The sequence below is a fragment of the Cyprinodon tularosa genome, unplaced genomic scaffold, assembly GCF_016077235.1.
Source record: "Cyprinodon tularosa strain WSP-4 unplaced genomic scaffold, ASM1607723v1 ctg29, whole genome shotgun sequence".
In the NCBI taxonomy this organism is placed as follows: domain Eukaryota; kingdom Metazoa; phylum Chordata; class Actinopteri; order Cyprinodontiformes; family Cyprinodontidae; genus Cyprinodon; species Cyprinodon tularosa.
The window spans coordinates 935,589-959,673 of NW_024038996.1; the positions used below are offsets into that span (position 1 = coordinate 935,589).

Consider the following 24,085-nt stretch of genomic DNA (forward strand, 5'->3'; position numbering starts at 1 on the left):
TTAAGACTATTTTATGCACTTTTTGTATTTCTAGGTTCTAATTAATTAACCGATGGGAAATAAAAAGAAATCACACCAAACTTTATTTTTAAATCAGGATTCAACTTTATTTTCATATACAAAAAGATGAATGTATTCTCATCTAGTTTATAATTCTAAGTATTTTAATGCACATAGTTTCCATTCATACTGAATTAAAGAAACCAAACGACAAACAAACACATGCACGCACACATACACAGTTCACATAAACAGGGAAGGTAACACAGTTCCAACATTCGTTCACACAGTAATAATAAAGAAAAAAAACAATATATTGACTGCAAACAAAAAAAAAATATGATTTTGCTTTCACAGGATCCACACATAAAAAGGAAGAAACCCTTTACATTTAGCAAGTAAATATATACACAATACTTGATTTTTTTTTTCTATATATTTTTTTTATGTTGCTGAAGATGAGACCGACTTCGTGTTAGTGTTACTAAAGATACTGCATGAGGTAACATGGTTTTTTTTCGGTTCAGAAGAGCTAGGTGTAAGACAGCATTTGGAGGTAACAACCGGTCACAGCAGATTTTACCACATGACATGTTGTTTGCCTGGCACGATTCGGAAAAAAAAAAGCACCTGGGCCACAATCAGCTTGCGCACCAAAGTTTTAATCCTCTGGGTCTGTTTTTTCTTCCTACCCCCCTTATCAACAAGAGGCTGTCAGAGGATGGTCAAGGTGTGAGGAGTTGTTCTGTGTTGGGCTGCAGAGGATAACTGTTGTCACAGCTGAGTGTAATGACTATTGCTGTATAGTAAATATTGCTGGACCCTTGGACCGTGCACATGGGCGCTGTCGGCGTAAACCCCAACGGTGCTGCATTAGTCAGTCATGTGGCTACAAACACAATGATGGTTTCCCCCCGGGAAAAAAAAAAAAATGTTCAGCATTGAATTATTTTCCCCCAGAAGTCCTTTTACCAAAACTGCACATCAGTTAGAGCTACAGACCACTGTTAAAAAAAGAAATCACTATCTTTCCACACCACTAATCAAAGCACAACAGATGAGCCTGTGTGTTGTCCAACGTGGCTAAACTATCACTATAAACAGGTCAGAACGTCACATCAGCAGGTTAATATTGAGGCAATACTGTTCAAACAAGTGGCCAATCACAGAAGCCGCCACACCAAAACCATAAAAATATTTGTTCGTTTTTCTTTTCCGCGATGATATACACATTTTTATTTTTGAATGCCAGTGCCACCCTCACAACCTCTAAATAAGATGATTCAATATCATAAACCACTGATATCAGTAACACTTCTCTTAAGAGTGAAAAAAAAACAGGGCTAGAGATCTAAATGGATTGGTAGATATGGTGTCAATAAACCCCTTTCTGTATCTGAAATGAACACTGCAAATGCCCTGATTGTTTAGAGGTGCATCTTAAAAAATTTGAATAAAATCAAAAAGTTTGTCTTCCAGTAATTCAATTCAGAAAGTCAAATTTAACAAATAAATTCATTACATGCGATATAATTTAGTCCATTTCTGTTTGTTTTGATCATTTTTGGCTTATAGCTAATGAAAACAAAATTCAGTTCGTCAAAGTTTAAGTACTACACAAAACCAATGAAAAGTCATTTCGGTATATAAACATAAATGCCAAAAAATAAAAATACTTTTTCCTTCCACTCAACCTTTTCTTTACTACACAGCCAGTTTTGCAAGAATCGTTTTTAAGACCAGTACTGCACATGGAGTTTGACAATAGTGGTTTTATTGGGGAAAAAAATACTACATAAAGACATTAAAACTGATTTCTAATGGAGAAATGTTATTGTGATGTTTTGGTTAACATATTAATAGAGCTTAATGACCATCCTTCATGAGAAGGGAAAGCCAGCTGAAGACGTTTCTGTCTGATTAGAGTGCTGCATTAAAGCACAATAGAATACTGAGTGGAATAAAAACACTTGGAAGATGCAAGACTCAAAACAGTAGCAACTGAGCCAGTTATTCACCAGGTATTACCAGTGCAAAATGAGCACTGATCAAGTATTGAGAGTTCATACTGTACAGTGTTGAGACTGTAGAGTGTATAAGATAAATTTTTTGGTTTTATGTCACTTATTTGAGAAACTGAATTTTGTCTTTTTTTTAATCGGGTTAAGTAAAAATCATAAAAACAAACAGAAAAAAAAAAAAAGACTTAAAAACTTCCATTTGTGCGTTTAAACTAAACAAGTTTCAATTTTCAAAGCAAATTTTCAAAGACACTCAAATTTATTAAAATGCCCCCCATTTATAAATGTAAAACAAAATATTTACGTATCAGGCGTCTTATGTGTACAAGCATATTTACAGGAATCTGCCTCTCTTTTTACATTTGTAGGGCATTTACATCATGAAAAGTGGTCAGGTTCTATCAAAAAAAATAAAAATAAAAAATAAAGACAGAGGCCATCCCACCTGCAATAAATTCTTTCAACTACTCAAACATAATAAAATACATTAACACAACTTGATATACATGTAGAAAAAGCCTGAGGTACTTGTCAGAATATCTGAGGTCAGTCTGGAAGAGTAAGCAGCTGAAGGCTTACCCAGTCAAAAGAAAAAACGCACAAAAAATACCCACAAAAACAGGATATTAGCCTTACATAATATCATGGATAGTTAGTGTTACATTAACAAACAATACATGTACATCTACAAATCCTTGAGTATCCTGGAATAGTCACAGCAGCATAACGGACATTCAATGTATGGTGTTCATATTATGGTACAACTATGGCATTGCATTTGAGACAAAGGCAACCAATTTGAGCTCTCCTTGCATGACATACAGTAACTGAGGTATCTGTGGACCCGTGTCCGACTGAGTCTAGTAACCAAACACCTATGAAATTAAAAAAATAAAATAAAAAATGCATGACAATCACAAGGATAAACCCTAAATTACCTGTTAGTCGTTTTTACTTTAAAAACACACACTCAATCATAAATCATTACATTCTCACACTCGCACACAAATGCATATGGATAAAATTAAGAATGTGTAACATTGCAACTCCAGACAGCATCAGTCAATGCCCCTGGCACTGGCAGAAAAGTAACTCTGAAATTCAAAAAAATTAAAAACAAAATAAAAACAATATCATCCAGGATTATGTCCATGTTAGCTAGGTGGATAGCTTGGCTCTCAACTTATAGAAATGTTTCAAAGAAGCCTACTGGATACCTGAGAGGTAGTTCCAAGGACAAGACATCTGTCCGAAATCTTCACAAAGTCCCATATGACTGCTCAGTTCAGATTTTGCTTCCTCCCTAAGAAAAAACAAAAAGTGCTCCGTTCCTTTTTTGTTTTTTTTATTTTCTCTCTACATCTCGTTCTGAAGAATTCACAGGTCGAAAGGAAGGGAGCACTCTCCAAATTTATAAATCGAGAAGCTTCAACCCCTGAGGAAGATGAAAATATTTTTTTTTGTTTTAACAGTCTCAAAATGTTTCTTCCGAGGTGTGCAGCGTGTTGTCTGAGGTTTGGAGCGAAGGTTTTTCCAGAATTTGGCCACAGATGGGAACTACAACAAACACAGCAGCTCGTGGGGTGATTTAAAAAAACAAAAACAAAAAAACAACAGGACACACTAAACTTTTAAAAAAATACATGGAAGCAATGATTAGGTTTAAGGTTTGACACAGAGGTGATATGAGATGTGCCCATCACACAGCTTATTACTAATTCAACTACAGCAGATGGATGCGTTAGTAAAACACAGAAGAACATCAAACAGAAACAAAATATTAGTATGTAGGTAACGAGCAGCTTCATGTAGGTTGCTATGGTGACAGGGAGGGGATGTGGGGTAGAGTTGTTAACGTTAACATAGATCCGCTGAGCTTGGGTTTGAGAATGAACATAAGTCAGGAGCTTAGGTGAGGCAAGGTGTCACCCATTTAGGTACTTGACTCTTTGGGAGGTAGGTCCTCGTTGATGAGAGATGTCACAATGGAGGCTGGGTTGTCTGAGGTAGTGCTGCCTATCGTCCTGGCGATCTGGCTGATGCGCTCCTCCACGCAGCCAGCTGACAGTCGTGCCTCAGCGTCATGGTCCCAGCACTCCTCGATGGTCTCCCACATCTGACTCAAACCCTGAAAATAAAAATGGAGAGGTCAAAAATGTCTTATTTACAATTTCTTATCTATAAAAATAAGTGGCGGGACTGAAAATATATACATATATATATTTGTTTTTTTTTTTTTGGCTTAGCACTAATTGGACAACAACATTTTTTTTTTATTATTGGGATACCAGGCAGCTTTTGTGCTTTTTTGCAGTGCTTAAATTCTTCAAGAATTGAGTAACCAAACACTGCCAGGTAAATGGTTTAAATTTAGTAAAAGAAACATTTCAATATCATGAAAAAGGGTCACTTTTTATTACCCATTTCAGAAAGTGAAACTTTCAGACTGTACAATAACTAAAATGTATTTATTGAAGAAAAGTCCAGTGTAGAAAAGAAATGTGTGCATTTCATGCACTCCAGACCGTCTGCATGAAGGCAGGCTGACATCATACTCCATCAAAACAACGCTCTTAACGTTTAAATAAGTGTTTAACAGTGAAAGCACCGGCCTAAAAGCGCAGGGTTATTTGTGGCTTTCAGTAAGTACAAAATAAGGAAAATAATCTCAGTGACAGGTACCAACTGTCTAATGAAGATGCAAAATACAGACTACCAACACACATTACTGAATGCTTAAACATGTATCAAAGCCTTACATAAACACAATAACAACATGATTACAAGGAAAGAGAAAAAAACTTTTCTACTCATGGTCAGACATAAATAAATCTCCAATCCTCTTTAAAATGACCTGCTGTCTTTTTTGCAGTGAAGCCAAAATGCTGTCATCAAGTTTTTATGGTGGTGGTAAGTTCTTCAGTGTAGCAAAAAATTGTGAGCAAACTGTTCCTTTAATTGCCAACTCTATTAACACAAAAAGTCATTGAAGACCAGGTCATTTCTGACTTCAAAATAAAAATCATTAACAGACTGTCCAGATTAAAGCACATCTTCAAAAAATGGGCCAATATTTCCAGATGGGGACAGCATTCACTCTCACATCTTAGAATTTGGAAACTTCTTTATATCCTTCTTTAGACAAAGCTAAAGAAATTGGATTATAACAGGTTCCATGAAGCATTAAATCTGACTAGATTTATTGAACATATGGGTGTAGTATATTCTGGTATTTGAGATGGAAATGTAATGGTCATTGTTCCATGTTTACTCACCGGATGTTTGAGCCAGCAGTCCTTGATGGCTGGACGCATCTTCTTGTGCACGACCACATCCTGCAGGTCCTCCAGGGAAGGATGCTGACCTATTTCATCCTCAAACGGCAGCATGTACTCACCAACTATACCTGAGGAGAAACAATAGCCCAGTAGAGCAGAAAGCAGGAGAACAGGAACAGGAAACAGAGAGGCATGAGAACAGGAAAGAGTTTCAGATTCCAATATCTGAAATATTAAATGTGAATAAAGCTGACGCTACAATTGGACAGCTCTACAAACAAAAAAAAAAACAAAGCCCATGTTTACTAAGATCGCCCGCAGCACAGTGACCTTTCCCCCGTAGGTGAAGTAACATTCTTGCACTGTTTGGCTTACCGTCTGTCTCCGAGCAGCGGGACACCAGCTCCCACAGCACCAAGCCCATGGCGTACATATCAATCCTAAGGAAGGAGTCTCGCTGAAAGTTAATGGCTCCCTCCAGCACCTCTGGAGCCATGTAACGCCTCGTACCGACCTGAAATTCATATTGGATTCAAACAAAATTCACATCCAGGATGGGATTTCAGATGCATAAAGAACAGTCTGAATAAAGTTAGCATTGTAAAAATAAAATGTTAAAATATTATAGTCAACTATTTGGAGTAAAACTCTTAAATATTCCCATTCTGCATTAATAAAAAAAAAAAGCAGTGTTTCTCCCCAACATCTTAGATGAAGAGCAGATGCAAGTAAAGCACACTACTAAAGTAATCCTCTCTAAAAATTTATAATGAGTTTATAATGTATTATATATTATAATGTATTATATATTATAATGTATTATAAAGTATTGCAAACAAGTACATTTTAGCAAATTGTATTCATTTGCTAGATTAAGCACATTTTCAAAATAACCTATAAGTAGGGATTAAACATACTTTTCATTAAACCCACATTTCTGTAATGATATGTTTTTATTGGTTTGATGTATTACTTTAGTTATCTAAAATAACTGCCATATTTTCAATGGCTGTAGCTTGGAAACCATCATAATTAACAGCTAAGTGGAATTAATGTAATTTAATTAATGGAGTTAATGAAACAACTAAACTTTTCAATTACTGTCTAATTTTTTGAGATGCACCTGTACTTTTTGTTTTTACACAGATTGTAGAAAAATAATATCTGAAACATGGGCGAGAATTTGCTTTAACCTCCCCTACCTTCATTCTAATTTCCCTAAAGAAAAGCAGATGTATCAAACTGTGAATAGAGCCCACATGTGTGTAAATACAAATGAGGCTATTCTGTTTGAAAAATAACTCTTGATTTCTTAATCAGAACAGAAAGAGTCTGTCCAACTGCCTAGACAGAACAAAAAACCTTTTTTTAATCCATTAGTGAAAAGACTTCCATAAAAACATTGCAGGGACTAAAGAGATCCTTACTTTAGATAGGACAAATTATTGACAATACAACTAAAAGTCTTATGTTCCAATAATTCTTTATGGAACATGTAAAAATGCAATACATATCCTAGAGTCATGATGAGAGTGAAAACCTAACCTGAAGTTCTTCCTACCTGGCCATGAGTGTCTCCAGGAGGCTGTCCTGGTTCGAATCGCACAGCAAGCCCAAAGTCCCCGATGACCGCAGTTAAATCATCCCGCAGAAGCACATTCTTACTCTTGAAGTCCCTGGAGGATTTATTTCACAGCAGTCATTAAAACGCCTTTTTTTAATGGAGGTGTTTGGTCACAGCAGTCACATAATTTAATGCAGATGCTTTCAGTGAAAAACAAATCATTCAAGCACAACCTGGAAATGGGAACGTCTGATCTTAGATAAATCAAATGAGAACCATCGAGATTTTGTGAATAGGCCACCAGTGAGAGAGAGACAGAGAGATAGAGAGTTTGGACACACACCTTGTCATTCAAATAATTTTCTTTATTTTCATGACTATAAAAAATTTTGTTTTAAACTGAAGGGACTAAAACTATGAATTAACACATGGAATTATATACTTAACAAAAAAGAATATCTGAAATTTCATGATTACAGAAGCTGACTGCGCTTTATATTATCTAAAAACTGTCAGAACTGAACCGCACGGAGCCCTACTGATGAACTAGATTTAGTCGTGTCTGGTTCGGTTGTATCTGGCACAATCCGGCTCAGATGTGCGTGCCATTTACACTCAACAGTTATCTCGGTTACTGTGCTCGGACCGATCTAGGCACGGTTTCAAAAAGTTAGAGTAAATGGGGCTATACGCTAGTGAAACCATATAGTCAACAGTCATTGCACAAGAACTACTTAGTTTACTACACACAGTTCCAACCATTTATGGTCGATTTTTAGAGAAAGTGCTGGTGTGACTACAGTTTTCTGACTGCGCACTGCTGGTCAGCACCTCACATCCTATACACATTTTTTCAAACACCTGAATTTGCCTTTCTAACAAGAAAGACAAATTCAACTGTTTGAAAATAGATGTTATGGCAAGGGTCTTTTTTTAATGCTGAAGTATTTTTACGTTGTAACCAAATATACTGAATATACTCAGAAGGTATATATTTCAAGATTCACATGTTACACAAGCTGAGCCGACAAATGGTAATGAAAATTATTAAAATGAAGATGATGGCGAGTGTGGCTAAAAATGTGCCAGAAAGCTACTGCATTTTCTCAGGCAAATATTTACAGTTTCTCCTAACTCATCAAAAGTCTCAGCTAAGAAAAACTGATGTGGAAAATCAAAAACATAAAAACTGCCTCATGACAAACATAGAGAAAAAAAACAATGGTTGGAAAGCAATTTCAACACAATGTTTTTCTCAAGAAGAAAACAAAAAACACTAAAGCGTGATTCATCACTTGTATTTGAATTCATTCACAATAAACCGTTTCAATAAACCATCATCCAGCACAGGACCAAATCACATTCAGTTTTATACTTTGTCAAAACCGTCTTAGCCGTACTAATGCTGTAATTCTCATTTAGAAGCTGTCTTATAACATCGTTTTATGGTTTTAAACGCTTTTTATGTAAATACAGTGATGCTGTACAATGGTGGTATTTACATTCAAGGTTACCATACAGTCCTTTGCCTGTGCTGCACTGACAGGTTTTGTTGCAGGATTCAGATCAGTACTATAACCTAACAACCAATTGGATTAAAAATACTTCTTTTAGTCAGAAAGACCCAGGAGGTCCACAATGCATGCACTGCACTGATGACTAATAATAGTCGGGTTAAATCAGAAGTGTACCAAAGCTATAATGATTGAAAAGATTAGACTCTGTTTAACTGAATGTAACATGCACTAACACTAGGGGCCAAAACAGTGCATTTGCAGAGGGTTGAAAATTAAAGAGAAAGAAACTGAGAATGTGCACCAAAACCACATAACTGCTTTCAGTGCATATCTTTTCTAAATCCATTTTTTCTTTGTTTACCGGTGCGCAATAGTAGGTTTAGGCCCCTCCCCCTTGTAGCTGGGAATGTCTTCATGGAGGTAGGCCAATCCACGGGCCATGGTTTCTGCTATGTGACACAGCTCAGTCCAGGTCACAGTGTTGCCCTTCAGGTGGTCCGTCAATGAGCCCTGCTCACACACAAAACAGACAAAAGGTTAAAGGACAAGCATAAACACATACACCAGCGTTTCTTAATCTCTTTCTAACAGACTGCTGCTGCAAAGCTGCTAAAAATTGAGCCTGAAAGGGAAATGTGGAAATAAGCAAGTACAGTAGGTGCATCTACAAGAGTTAAGAAGCATTTGAAATTTTATCTGTGTGAAACTACTGATTTATGACACAAAGTGAGTTAAAGTCAACCAGCAATATCTTTAATTAAGGATTATAGCTAATGAAAAATCATCTATTTAATGTGCTTAGAGCACGATGAACAACCAGCTTCTTTGCCAACAAACTTTTTTGACAGACTATTTAAGTTTAGAGTGTTGATCATTTTGAATTAAACAACTGTCAAGGCAGCAGACTTCTCAACATATTACCTAAGCATATTGTACATATACATATATATATAATGTATTCTGTCTGTTTTAATTCTCTAATAAAGAGATTTTTTATTTTATTAACTTTATACAATGACCATCATTATGATCTCATTCTTGGCACATATTCTGCTTTTGAAAAACCTGTAGGAAACACGACAGTCCCTTTTTGAATTCAATTATCAATATAGAACAAGGTTTTTTTGAATATTCTAATCCCTTGTAAGCAGCCCAATTTATTTGGGCACAAATAGAGACAGATGTTAACCAGAGAAGCTGATAAATCTAGTTGTTGCAAGCAGACAACAGGTGGCATCTAATTAAATAGGTATTAGAGTCATCCATAATATCAATAGTATTACAATATGTGCTTTTAAATACAAGGTTTGTAGGAAAATCAAGTTAAATATGATGCCTAAAGAGAAAAGAACAAATAAAGAAAAAGATTGAAACTACAATGTAAAGCAAAATCTTCATCAAACATATTGGATGCTTTGATTCTAGGGGGAACAATAAAACTAAATTTGTAAACAAGTAGAGAGGTATATTCTCACTCTTTCATGAAACTCTGAGATAAGCCACAGTTCCGTCTCCAGGTTGGTTCCGTGCTTTTCTGCGGCAATGTAGCGCAAGATGTTTTCGTGTCTCATCCCAGGCGTCAAGAAGATGTCCCGCTCATTCTGCCATGATTGCTTATCCTGCAGAAGACAAAATATTAATGCAAAGAGATTTTGTTTTTCTTTAAAATAATTTAAATTTTTCTTTCTCTTATGTTTAATTTCCAATACAGGAATAGGAAAAGTAAGAATATTCCTATTCTAATTTACCTGAACAGGGAAGATTTTTACAGCAACATATTCGCTCATTAACTGAGCTTTCCAAACACAGCCAAAGCGCCCCCTAGCTTTGATTTCCAGAAGCTGCAGAGGTTTCAGACCCACCAAAGGAGAAGGAGGGACTGGTCCAGGATCCTGATTAAATAAACAAGCAGGATTACAGCCAAATAATTCCATGAAAAAAACATATATATAATGACTTTGACACATTAAATCACCTCCTAATATAAGTTGTAATAAAAAGTATGGTAGGGTTATGGCCTAGCTCACCTCGCTCAGATCCACGTGTCCATAAGGAGGCTTGCGGTGGCGGTACATCCACAGTGCCAAAACGAGGGCCAAGGACAGCACACACAGCGGCAGCAGAGAGTACACTAGAACATTCAGCATTGATGGCACACGGGGCGGAGGCCGGATTTTCACTGTAAAGGACAAACAGGGCATGTGTCAGCAGGCCGGCAACATCACATTTTGTTGTAAAGCAGCTCTGAAAACCTCCCCTGTAGAAACTGATGACTGGTGAGAAAATAAAAAACAGATAAAGATTCTACTAAAATAATCCAAACTGATGGGAGAAAAATAATAGTGACAAGTTATCAATAACTTAGATCAAAATAGAGTACAAATGTAAGCATAGTTTTTGAACCAGAGGAAAACTCTGCCTCTGTTTGACTGAATCTAGATGGGTCCAGCCCTTTATTATAACAAAATCAAACTGGCCAGCTAAAACTCCTGATGTGACCAAAAATCTACCACAAAACAGATCAAATGTAAGTGATTTAAATGGAGCATAATTACTAGTATCGTTGACCATGTAATACTGATGAAATGGGGAGGACTATACAGCACCTAAAGTCTTCTGAGTTTTCAAGCATTTATGTAACCATTTACTAAAGTGACTCTGACTTATTATAGGAAGGCAGACTACTGCTACTACATATTCAAGTCACATACTTGCCAAGTTATTCAATACTAAATAAAAACAAAAATGCAGAACAGCTTAGATTGCAGACGTTTCACATTAGTGTCTAAACCACAGCACTATATGACTTATTTAGAAAGGTAGAAGTGAGCAAAGACGACAAGTCTTTGTGCAAAGAATTAGATCAAGAATGAAGTTTTTCTTAAAAAAAGACAGATCATTAAACTGGTATATCATATCTAGAATCTACTTTTCATCATCAGTTTGTGCAAAGATTTCAACAAATGACATCTTAGTATAAAAGCTTTCAAAGCAACAGATGATCTATGTTCAACTTTAAGCTTTAAAAATTAGAAATTATATAAAGAAAACGACAGTTTTGGCAGAGGAACTAAATAGTGTAACAGCTGTGCCATGTTGCAGCTGCTAAAGTGCATGCTAATTAAGGATTATGGCTCAAAAATGATGCTGCAGTATAATCTAAAAGGGAAAAGCATTCACAGTGCGTAGGTAGGTCGCATTTATCACCACTCACCTCGGGTCCTGCTGCCAATCAAGTCAGGAAGGTGAGTGAATCGCTCGTTGCAGTAGTTACCCTCGCAGCAGCAAAAGAACACCTGAGGGTTTTCCTCCATAGAGACACACTCTTGCCTAAGACATGACAGAAAACCAAAAATAAGATTCTTTTATGCTTCGTAATTTTAACTCAAGCTGAAATAATACAGGAGTCTGTATTTTGATTTACAATATTCTGTGTTTTAGCTGCTGAAAAAAGGAGGAAAACTGGAACTCTGGTTAATAGATTGCATTATTTGGGATCCCTTTGGTGGGTAACAGTAGGTTGTTATGATACAATTTAGGATTAAAACTAAACTTAATAAAATTTCCAGTGTCCCTTGCCAATATGAATTCTGTCCAAGTATAATTCAGATGCAGCCTGTATGTCAGCAACCTATTACAATAAACCTAGACATGAAGGAGACATTGGGTATTTTTGTTCAACACTTGCTATGAAGACTTTCCTGTTGTGTTGACAAAAGTCAATAAATAAAGACAGCTTATTAGGCTGGCTGACAGTCTCTTTTCTCACTCTCTCTCTCTTTTTTTTTTTTAAACAACAGCCTTTTGGGTGCCTGAAAAATACGAACAGACAAGATGCCATGACAATAACCCTTTCTAACTGATAGCCACTGTCAATATTGAAGCTACTGTCTCTTTCAGCTTCCTTTTGGCACTAATGAGCTTTTACAGCATTTCCAATGACACTTCATTGCAACTACACTAAATATAATTATATTTTAAAAAGCATGTAGACAAAAATGACGTTTATTTAACTTGTCTTAACAAAAGTAAATGTCTGAACTATTACACAAAGATTACAGACTTGTTTAAAATAACATTTGGGACTTAGGATACACTTATTTACCTTGTATAAACCACAAAGAAAATTTAGTTTATCCCAAAAATAATGCCATCTCCTCTTCAATTGGATTTTTTCACATACTTGCTTCAAAGTCTTCCAACAGAAATATGAACTGCTGCCATGTAAAAGCTACTAAGAATCAAAACAAACACACTTGTTCAAGCACATTTATCTTTGTTTCGTTGGTGAAGAATCTGACAGGAGAGTCCCGTTATACAGGTTTTGGTTTTGGATCTCCCCCAAGGATACGCAGCCTCTTATTATTCAAACCAAGAATTTCTGTTCCAGGGTGAAACCAAACCTGCTGGAACATAACAATAAATCCTACAGGAAAGAAATCTCTGACACATTTCACTGCTCTTCATTAACTTTAAAGAGCCACTGATATCAGTCAATCTCAGGCCAATCAGACAAGAAAAGTTATCTGATAATATTTTATATCTGGTAGGCATAGGGTAGTTATTTGTGTAAAACATATCAAGGTATAATAGGGTTTGAACAAGTCTCTCTATTAAGGCCGCTAAAGGTTTCCCACTTGAACTCTTCCTTCATTTTAAACTCATGTCTGTGAAAGTTTCAGAGTGACTGAAGTTTTCTCTGAGTTTACGGGGGAAACAGGATCCAAGTACTGCCTCGCACCCACCTGTTGCTGGACACCTTCTAATAGATGTCTTAATGGCTCATTATGCTTGACACAAACACAATCCGCACAAAAAATGAGCTGCCTGTCACAGCCTCTGCAACCACTTTTTCAAAGTCACTTCTTGTTGTTCAAGAGCGACAATAATTTATTTTCTGTTTTTCTACAGTCTGCCAATAGTGGTGAAGTTTATGGGCTCAATCACAGGATGTCTCTACATGTTTATATTTGTGAACCCTCTCAGGTAGGAGCTGTTGCTTGCTCGCCATGTTTTTCCACGTGGATCTGTCAGAGTAGCTACTAATTTTCCTAAACGACCAGTGTGGAAATTCTGTCTCCATGGACGCCAAGTGGAGAGGCAGGCATATATGACGTCATCTGGACATGCAGCTGGGCCAAGCATATTGCAAAGTAAAGTAGCAAGACAACTCAAAGAGCTGTACATAATATGAAAAATCCATTTTCTTAGTGTTAGTGAGGATTCAGGCAGCAGCACGTTGGACCATCTGCAGCTGTCTGACTTTTTAGAAGGACCTGTGAAGACACTGTTTCAGTAATCAATTCTAAAGATAAATGCATGAATTTGTTTTTTTTCTAAGGTCATGCTAATATATTAGTCCTGTAACCCTGGACATGTTCATTAAGTCAACGAAGACCAAGTTTGTTACCGTCTTTATGTGCCTCTGAAGGTTCAGGTGACGGTCAATCACCATACCCAGATTGCTGGCTTAATTTGTAGTTTATAGCTGTCTTAACTGGAGTTGTATGCTCAGAACTCTTTATTTGGTCCAAAAGTTTCGTTTTGATGCAGCTGAAATACATTTAGGGACATTTATGTGTTGATTTCTTGTATGCATTTAAGCAGCACTTGAATGGATTCACATTCATCCATCTGGTGACATAATGTTTAGCTGTGTCTCATCTGCATAGCTATGGTAACCAGTGTTGCGCCGATGCCATTTTTTGGCCCAGATACCGATACCTGATACCTGGCTGTGCAGTATCGGCCGATACCATAATAATGTAAAATAATTGCCATCATGGCTAGGGCTGGGTACGGAACTTCGGTTCTTTTATGGAAATGCTTTGGTTCTACAGAGTATCGAAACATGCCTCGTCTTTCGGTACCAAGTTTCGGTGATTGGCTGTAACACTTAACGTGATTGCGTCATCCAGGAAAAATACACAGGTGGTCACGCCTACAGCCAGGGTTCATGTGTATCTGTTGTGAACTGGTTGTGAGCGTCGTGGAACCCCTTTAAAAAGCCCCCCAGGTCAAAAGTGTGGCTTCACTTTATTAAGACTGATGCCAATAGTGCGCAATGCAATACATCGTGCACAGAAACAATTTAAGAGCAGAAAGTTGCTTGGTGTTTGACTGCAAGAAGGGCGGACCGCAGCCAGCGCGACCATCCTCCTCTCAGCAGCCCGTGGGCAGAGCAAAGCCAGAGCGGAGTGAATCATGCTGCTTTCAAACTGGATGCAGCAAGAGCAGCAAAATCGCGTCTGCTGCTTCCTTTTTTGCTGCTTGTACCAGCTTCTGACGCGCGGCTGAATAAGCTTTGCTGCTCTGGCTGCGCGGTGCAAAAATGGGTCTGACGCATGTTAGGCGGAGCTACTCTATCCTTTATTTGCCTTGCAGCTATATTTGCTGTGATCAATGGGAATAAAGTAGTTTTATTATGTTTTTAAGTGGGAAAATCCACCTGAAAACTTAATCAGTGCAGTCAGTTCATCCTGCCTTCCAATATTTCTGTCGGAGCACCTCAGACCCCCACATACCAGCGGTGTGCTGTCAGTAGGATCCCTTTCAACGGGCTTGTTTTTCAGACATGGTAATTTTTCTAAAGGAAAACTGCTAAGTAAAAAGGTCCTCACAATGTAACAGTGAATATTAGACACTGATTTTTTTTTTTTATGTAAGAGGAAAAATGTAAATGTAAAAATCAGAGCTTAAAATAAAACTCAAGATTTGTACTTTTTTATGTTGTGTAATTTTCTTTTTTTTTTCGAATTGATATTATTAAACTGGTATTGAAAAAAGTATCGATCAGGAACCGGTATCGAAGTGAAGGTATCGGTATTGGTACCGGAACCGAAAATTTTGGAACAATACCCAGCCCTAATCATGGCTTTGTCAAGCTGCTGCCTACCTTTGTGAAGCAGGAAAAAATCTAATACAAAGTGAATCCAGTAGAACTTTTTATTGCCTACCAGGATGGTGACAATAGTTGAATAAACTTATGGCTCTCAAAATGGTATCGGTGCCCTATATGTTGGTACTCGCCGATACCGATACCACCATTGTAGGGCAGTAAAGGGGGCCCGTCTGATACTGGTATCGGTATTGGTGCAACACTAATGGTAACCTATGTTTTTGTTTATTAAGGTCTGACTTAGAGGGAGAATATAGATATTTAATAGGAGGAGTTCAAAGATGGACCCTTGGGAACACCACGTGAAATTTGGGGGTCTCTGATGCAAAGTTACCTTCTGACACAAAAAGAGACCTAACCTGGAGAGAAGGTTTAAACCAGCTGAGTGTTGCACAAGAAAGACTGACCCAGCTTTCCAAAACACTCTTAAAAATTGCAGTGATCAACAGTCTCAAATGGTCCAATAATACCAGAACTGTGGTTCTTCCAGTCTGCATTTATATAGATGTCATTGAACACCTTGAAAAGTTAAGTCTCTCTTATGATAAGGAATCTAAAGAAATGCTACCCCTTTCTCTTAACAGGGAAATGCTGATTTGAAACCCCAACTGGCAAGCTTCAAGTGGCATTCCTGTTTGGAAGCATAATGCATCAACATTCGAATGATGAACTTAATGGTAATCTGGGATAACCAGTATACCATCTTCTACGAAACATTGGTAATTGCGGTGTCTCTGTTTAAGAAAAATAAATTTAAAAAAGGACCTTCGTGGAAATACTGTACAGAAATACAAAAATTAAAACAAGTCTTAAATTATGAGATAACATTTTTTCCATAACCTACAAAAGCAACAAAGCTTGAAGAAAGAAGAAATTTGCCAATGCTCACATTTGTGAGGCTATTGCCCATTAGAAATCAAGCCCATATGTGTTATCAATCTGCTGTCAGTGTTTCAGGATGAGGGCTACAATAATTTGGGTTAGACCAAATGTGGATTCGGATGTTGGAGATTCTGCTGCCCTCATTATTCATTCAAACCTCGACAAAACCCAGAAGAAATACGCAAAATGTGTTGACCGAACCTGTCATAGCAGTTGAAGTCATCCAACCAGCAGCCTTTCTTCACCAGCTTGATGGTCCCTGAGGAGTTGAGCCAGGATGCGTAGCAGTGCAGCCGCTTGTCCTTTTCTCCCTCACAGCGCTCAAAGCCACTCTGGTTGGTCCTCTCTGTTCGCCAGTTGTCGTTGTAGTACACACATTCTCGGGTCTCCACCTCTCCCAGACTGTACCCTGATGTGGACAGAAGGACACGGTCAGCATGAATTGCAGTGAATTGACCCCAGAAGGGGAAGCTTGCACAACAAATGGCTTGGAATTCATTGTGTTATAAAAACACCACATCTCGGTGCAGACACCATCATCTAATTGGCATGTAGCCAATTTTGGGAGCGTTCTTTGCTAAAAGAAGGGGAAAAAAAGGGAGTTCCTCTGGGCTAAGAAATTGTTGCTGAATACTGGCTCAGCATAATCCCATTGACTAAATGATCTATTCAGAGAAGAAAAAAAAGCTAAACGCTCAGAGAAATTATCAAATCTAATTAGCTATAAAACAATGAGATGCCTGCTGTTGCATAGAAACCCAACATGCATTGACTTACTACAGCTACTACTACTGGGTTTTCCAACGGTTTTCATACTCCGCAAACTACCATAAGCATCAATGGGTTTCTTGGACTTCACGTGACTGGTGGAAACATGAGGTTCACTGTTGTGAGTTTAAGAGTATACAACCTTTTTTTTATTATTATTTTTTTTTTTTTATGTATGGCATACATTTGTATTCAAACCCTTCCAAACAATCCTTTATGAGACCCCATTGTGCTGTTAAAGTTACAAACATCCAGACAGCGGGGTTACATTATCTCTAAACCACAGCATCTTTCTTGACAGGTTTACATTTTTCCCCTATGCATCTTTGAAAACTGCAAACATATTTATTTATTTCTTACCATAAAATACTGATTTGTGGACCTCGCATAGTAACCACAATGTGGACAGACTCTCCCACTTAAGTCATAGGGGTGTACCAATACATCAATACATCTATGAAATGATAAAGGATACTTTAATAGATGAATGAATAATAATAAAACGAAAACACTGAACCACATCATCATGCTATTTTTCACTGAAATGCTTGATGCCTGTAATACCTGAAAATTAACATTATAAAATCATGTTCAACTGTATTTATTTGCGATTTAATTTAAATCTGTCAGATGAGGAGATTTTGCATAGGAATTTAGGAGTTGAATGGAAAATCGAATCATGATATATTTGCAAACATCCAAACCTGTCGATATATAATCACATTGTGTTAAAGCTGATGATCATTACAGAGCTATGGATCTCTTGGCTGCTTTGCTTTTCCAACCAATCCGTTTTTGTAGATGGTGACAGGCGATAGGTTTACAGTTATGTTGAACTTTGCAATATTTATCCATTATGTAAAATGGACAAAGTGGAGCTGGACGGTATCAAAATATTTCCCTGCAACACCATTGCAAAACAAACGACTAACAATACCGATTTACCAGAATTTTGACACTTCTCTCTCTCTCTCATTCTATATATACAAAGAAAACAAGTATCCGAACACCCTGCTATTTTGCAGGTTCTCACACTTAAAAAACGATGGAGCGGTCTGAAATTGTTATCGTAGGTACATGTCCATTGTGAGAGACGTAATCTAGAAAAGAAATTCAGAAATCACAATAAATTACTTTTTTAACTATTTCTTTGTATGATACAGCTGCAAATAAGTATTTGAACACATGCCTATCAGCTAGACTTCTGGCTCTCAAAGACCTGTTAGTTTGCCTTCAAAAAGCCCACACCCACTCCATTTATTATGCCAAACTAGATGCCCCTGTTTGAGGTCGTTAGCTGCATTAAGACACCTGTCCTCCCCTTTTAATCAGTAAGAATCCAACTACTAACATGGTCAAGACCAAAGAGCTGTCCAAAGACACTAGAGACAAAATTGTACACCTCAACAAGGCTGGAAGGGGCTATGGGGAAATTGCCAAGTAGCTTGGTGAAAAAAGGTCTACTGTTGGAGCAATCATTACAAAATGGAAGAAGCTAAACATGACTGTCAATCTCCCTCGGACTGGGGCTCCATGTAAGATCTCACCTCGTGGAGTCTCGATGATCCTAAGAAAGGTGAGAAATCAGCACAGAACTAAACAAGAGGAGCTGGTCAATGACCTGTAAAGAGCTGGGACCACCATTTCCAAGGTTACTGTTGGTGATACAGCAAGACATCATGGTTTGAAATCATAAATGGGACTGAAGGTTCCCCTGCTTAAACACACACATGTTAAGGCCTGTTTTAAGTTTGCCAATGACCCTTTGGATGATCCAGAGGAATTATGGGAGAAATTCATCTGGTCAGATGAGACCAAAATAGAACTTTTTGGTAATAATTCCACTAAACGTGCTTGGAGGAAGAAGAATGATGAGTACCAGACTCTGAACAAGCTGAGCAAGCAAGCTTTCAAGGTCATGAAAAAACTGAATCGTAATAAAATGGCAATATTGGTTGAAAGTAACCAAAATTGAGTTCTTTAGGAAAAATCGTTTAATCCTACTTGAAAGCAAGTGGTTTATATTCATTTTATTTAGGGTTGTAGGGAGTAAAGGAGTTGAACGTATGCCACTTTTTCTCCTTTTGTTTTCATAGTTAAAACATTTTGAAACTCCTAATATTCCATATATTATTTCCACACCTTTTTATGACGGTGCAATATTTTGTGGTCTATCACAAAAAATCTACAAAAGGGACTTTTTGGTGACAAAAACAAAAACAGACAAAGTGTCGAGGGGGTGGGTCTTGTGGTATTTTTATATTGCACTTTACTTTTTTTTGCGCTTGTATTTTGCTTTTGCATTTTTGGATTGACACCACTAAACACCTAAACTTTATGACCAAAGAGGTTCGAGAATCTGTGCAAGACTCTGTGTGGTCTCAGGTGATGCTACACGCAATGATGATCAGTACGGGCCTGCAAAAGATGCAAAACAGGTGGATGCAATGCTGTCATTCTTCTGAGATGATTACTTCATGGGGGACACGGTCACATCTGACCATTCTGACATAGAGTGGTACATCAACGAAGTAGGACTATGACCCAGTTAGGAACGATATTGATTTCAGGATGTTCAAATGGTCATTATTGGAAACCACAGCCATATTTTTAGACGGAAATAAACAAAGACAGCAGCATGGAATATTTTCCACCCCTCCGCATTGCTGCCACTGAAAAAAAAAATATATACATTTTTTTTAAACTTTGTGACAGTTTGTCAAAAATTGGAGACATGGGAATTTTCCAAATCATGTGTCATTTCCATCCCTACTAAAATCACAGTAAAGTGCACTGAACCTCAGGGTTATAAAGTGACCATGTGTGAAAATGTTCGAGGGTGTGAATACTTTCTAAAGGCATTAAATGGAAAAGTGCTGATGCATTTGTAAGAATAGATGCCATTTTTAAATAGCATTTATCCTGAAAGAATCACTGCTCACCTCAGCTTAAATGTAACAACAGCAATCTTCAAACTCAACAATGGAAACCTTTAGTTAATGCTCTTATAGGCTTTGATGTCGGACACACCGGGAACACGCCAAGTAAAGAGGCAGATAACAAGTAGTGCAGGTTGGTCAGTATACAGCTTGGACATTCAGGCTCAATCTTTGTTCAGAGGGGAAAAAAACAGAGCCTGTCTCTTTAAATCCCTGCCTATAGGAGCCTGCCCATCCCCCAACTTCACCCCCACCGACCCATTACACACACAGTCACTTACACAAACACATTCACACATTTAGCTGTCCAGCAGCACACAATAGACATTATATCATACAGTGGATGCATGAAATGACCAAACACCATGCTTATTACAAAGGAGGGACGGAAAGAAAGGTATTAACAGCAGAGCACATGCATTCACTCACACTCACTAACAGCAGTGATGCTCAATGCTCCACTGAGCCGAGATGGCATTTCTGATATCCGTGGTCACAGGATCCAAGAGGACTTTTACTACATCATCATCACCCCCCTCCCAAATCCACCTCCCCCTCTGTCACTTTACTGGGCTTTTACACAACAAACATGAATTCTGGAGAAGCAGCTTACTGTATAGCCTACCTACTCCATTTCCTGATCCATAAGCCATAAAGGCATAAGCTGCAGAGATATTTAAAACTCAAAGACAGCTTCTACAACAGCTGCAGTAAAAAAAAAAAATATAGAACATATTGATTACAAGCATACCTGTTCAAAACTATTTGAAGAATACTTTATTTACATCTGGGGAATAAGGCAAAGAACTGTTTGGCAAACGGCCACATAAACCAGCCAAATAATAGAGAAAAAAAGTAATATAAAATCCTCCACACTTAGTTTCACATGGTGTCAAGGGTGTGTAACAGTAACCTCAGATCCAAAATTAGTTTAGCCTTGAATCAGCTGCTGCCTGTGCTGATCAAATACCACTAATTTACTGAAAAATAAAGAATGAATCCAGAAGGAAGCATTTCTTCCACATTCCTGCCCAGAGCTGCAACAAAAATAAACCCACAAAACAAACAAGTTGAACCAAAATAAAATTGGTTTAGTCTCTGCATGGAAATGATGTTGCTGAGCAATATAATTTAAAATGTAATTTAAAAAATAAAATATGCTTTTTATTTGCTGCTGCTGGCTGCAGGACAATAAGCATTGATTTTTTTGTTGTTGCTACAACTCTTTTTCAAAGCATGATTGTATGGGTTGACTTTAGGGCCAGAAGTTATATCTCAATGCATCTCCTGATTTCAGAAATGAGGTAAAGAATGCCCACACTAGCATCCTGTAAAAACACATGACAATAATTTTGCCTAGTTATACGAGTCTGCCAATATAACTTTATTGATATATATGATTAAAAAACAAAACCACACAAAGCCCAAGTTGTCAGTCCATGGCAAACGCTGTAATAATAGACTGTAATGTGTGCTGATATATAACAAATGCCATGTCACTGCAATTAAATAATATTCTATTTTGATATAAAAAAAAATAATATTGAATAATAGTCCACACCCATCTAAAGACAAGGCTTTTTTTATTTCTGAGAACCTGCTTGGTTAACCTGAGTGAAGTCTGTTTTTCATCAGAAGCTGGATTTTGTCTAACTGTTGGAGTTTCAACATTATGTTTAAACTGAAAATCTAAATCCTTTCTATATTATTAAGGTTACTTATTTTAAATGATGAAAATATGTTTTAATAGCAAAGAACTTGTTTATCTAAGAAATACAAGTCAGGCCAATAACATTTACCGCAACTAAAACAAAAGACAACATGAATATTGTTGATTGAACATTTTGCAGCAACATGGGAGGTTTTAAAACTAAAACATTTTTCTATTTTGGATCAATTTATTTATTTATTTTTTGTACAGTAAATTGATGGGGCATAAACCCATCTGGACATTTAAAATGCTGTAGTTCTTCATCTGTACATCTAATTTTTTTTAATATGGCATCTTATTTTTTCTCACACAACATTCCTTTTTTAGCATTATTACCCAACCAACATTTTTTAAAGATGAAATATGTTTTAAATATACAGCACAAATGTTCTCTACTAGACACCAAACAACCAATGAGAATAAGCAACACCACTATGACACATGGAGCCACCAACATGGCTGCCAGCTGTGTAAACCTAAATAAACTCCTACACTGCTTGCTTATTGAGGATAGCAGGAGAATGTTACCTTCAATATGAAAGTATAAAGACCTTAAATTATAACATCAAAACCTGAAATCAAACTGAACCAGAGATAACCCTTTCAGTAACATAAATTCTTTAGGAAAATGTTCCCTGCCTCCAAATAATTTATATTAGATGGATGAGAGCTTTATGCCATCGGCAGCCATGTTGGGCACCGTCTGCTACACATTCTTTAGTTACATATTCATGTTATATTTCTCACTCTTTTGATATTTTATGTTAGTTGTTTCTTGTAACTCTGGATGATCTGGTTGTTGGTGATTTTCTCCCTTTTGGCATTCCATACCTTTCTAATCCTGGTTACTTTAGGGAGCTTATGGGCAGGTTATTTTTATAAGAACTTTTGTGCAGACAATGGACAAATTTGTACTAATTAAGGCAACAATTAGTACCTGCATTTCCAACCGCTTATCTGAAGAAATTTCATAAAATCCACCCTAGTCTCTAAAGTAATTTGGCTTTATGTCCTCGAGTAAATATGAGCTGAGAATTTGATAAAACTTGTTTTGGTTTGCCTAAGGTTAATAAAATCTCATATTTCCTCAGAGTAAACTGGTCAAAACAAGGACTGAAATCCAAATAAAATGAAATCAGAGTGTAAAAACGACTCGTTGAAGAAAGCATCTTGTGAAAAAATACAACCAACAGGTCCAATGAAGGTTTATACACAGGAATAAAATGCAAAGATTCAGTGATGGGAACAAAATGAAAGCAGGAAGCAATGAAACAGGTAAAAAAAAAAAAAAACTAAAGTTTAATTTAAGTCTCATTTAGAATGTTTATTTCTATTTAAATTTTGGATGTATTGCCAAATAAAAGTAGTTAAAATTAAAGAATTCTCCAATCATAAATCTACATTAATGATTAAAGTTGAATAGCCTCCAAATGTCTTTTTTTCAGTGTATGAGGTTTCAGGATGTTGATGCAGCTGCTGCCTTCTATTCCTGCCACCGTTGGGGAAGGCGTGCAACAGTTTTACTTTAACTTCTTATCACAGAACTATCGAATTACGAGTATTTTTAAAGCTTTGGGACATATAAAGATACACCTACTGCGGTTACTACATTTTAAGAGGGAAATTTAAGCACAGCGGTCAAAGAGGATTAACGCTGAGAGATTTAAATCCCAGTGCCACTAAAGTTTAAACGAGGGTCGGAATTTAACACTATTTTTTTCCCCTTTAACAAAACGGTTAAATAACAGCCATCAATAAAAGAAAGAAAAGAAAAGCTGCTTACCTGCGCATAAAGTTCCCAGAAGAAGTGAACAAGTCAGCCATGAAAAAGACATGTTCCGCTTTAAATAAAGGACAGCGATTTCGTCCTCTTTCTTTCGCGAACATTAAAACTCAGGTTGACTAAAAACATCAGTCCAGGATTAAACCGACCACAGGCCTCCTCGGTCCCACCACCACCTCCTCCACCTCCACAGCGCGTATCAATAGCCGCGACGCTGCAACAATGTTGCAAAGAAAAGGAGCGATTAACTGACTGCCGGGCGGTTAGTCCAGAATAAGGTGCCGCATTTCGCATCGGAAACGGCTTCACCGACCGGTCCAAGCGTCTGAATGGACGTCTCAACGTTGTTTTCTGAGGTTATTCGCTGAAATAGTAGCAGCGCTGCGTCGGGGAGGTCGGTCGGGGGTTTACATGCATGTTACTGATCTGTGTCCAAAATGGCTTCTAAATGGGGAATGGGCTGCAAACAGGGAAACCCGGATGTGTAAACACAAAGGGGGGAACTCAGGCAGCCACGGAATGACCTTAACGCGACACCATGGTTCTAAAAAAATTAATAAATAAAATCTCTTAAAATTAGGACTTTATCCCGATTTACTGGGGATGATTAGTACGTTTTTTTACACACTTGGAGTGAACAGTGAGGTAAGTGTGTTCCGTCCGGTGTATTGACGCCGGTTAGGGAGAAGGAATTTATGCTTTCTCTGATAAACGTGGAGGTTTT

The 24,085-nt window shown here is 37.3% G+C and overlaps 1 protein-coding gene across 1 annotated transcript; it reads right to left on the reverse strand.

Annotated features, from left to right (window-relative positions):
* Window positions 1-81: 81 nt before the first annotated feature.
* On the reverse strand, window positions 82-23,811 carry LOC119787174 (activin receptor type-2B-like). The gene is made up of 11 exons (XM_038290830.1): window positions 23,362-23,811; window positions 16,362-16,569; window positions 11,595-11,710; window positions 10,408-10,559; window positions 10,129-10,272; window positions 9,856-9,999; window positions 8,742-8,890; window positions 6,861-6,975; window positions 5,675-5,813; window positions 5,297-5,427; window positions 82-4,149 (listed from the first exon to the last, which is right to left on the reverse strand). Exons 1-11 carry the CDS (start codon window positions 23,411-23,413, stop codon window positions 3,955-3,957), a joined length of 1,545 nt encoding a protein of 514 aa, XP_038146758.1. The 5' UTR covers window positions 23,414-23,811; the 3' UTR covers window positions 82-3,954.
* Between the last annotated feature and the right edge of the window lie 274 nt (window positions 23,812-24,085).

Excerpts from the sequence above, each read along its gene's own strand:
- LOC119787174 (XM_038290830.1), bottom strand. The coding sequence starts at position 23,413 with ATGTCTTTTTCATGGCTGACTTGTTCACTTCTTCTGGGAACTTTATGC. Across the intron at positions 8,891-9,855 it reads TCTCAGAGTTTCATGAAAGA|GGCTCATTGACGGACCACCT; the intron begins GTGAGAATATAC and ends GTGTGTGAGCAG. Across the intron at positions 4,150-5,296 it reads ACTGCTGGCTCAAACATCCG|GGTTTGAGTCAGATGTGGGA; the intron begins GTGAGTAAACAT and ends TTTTATTTTCAG.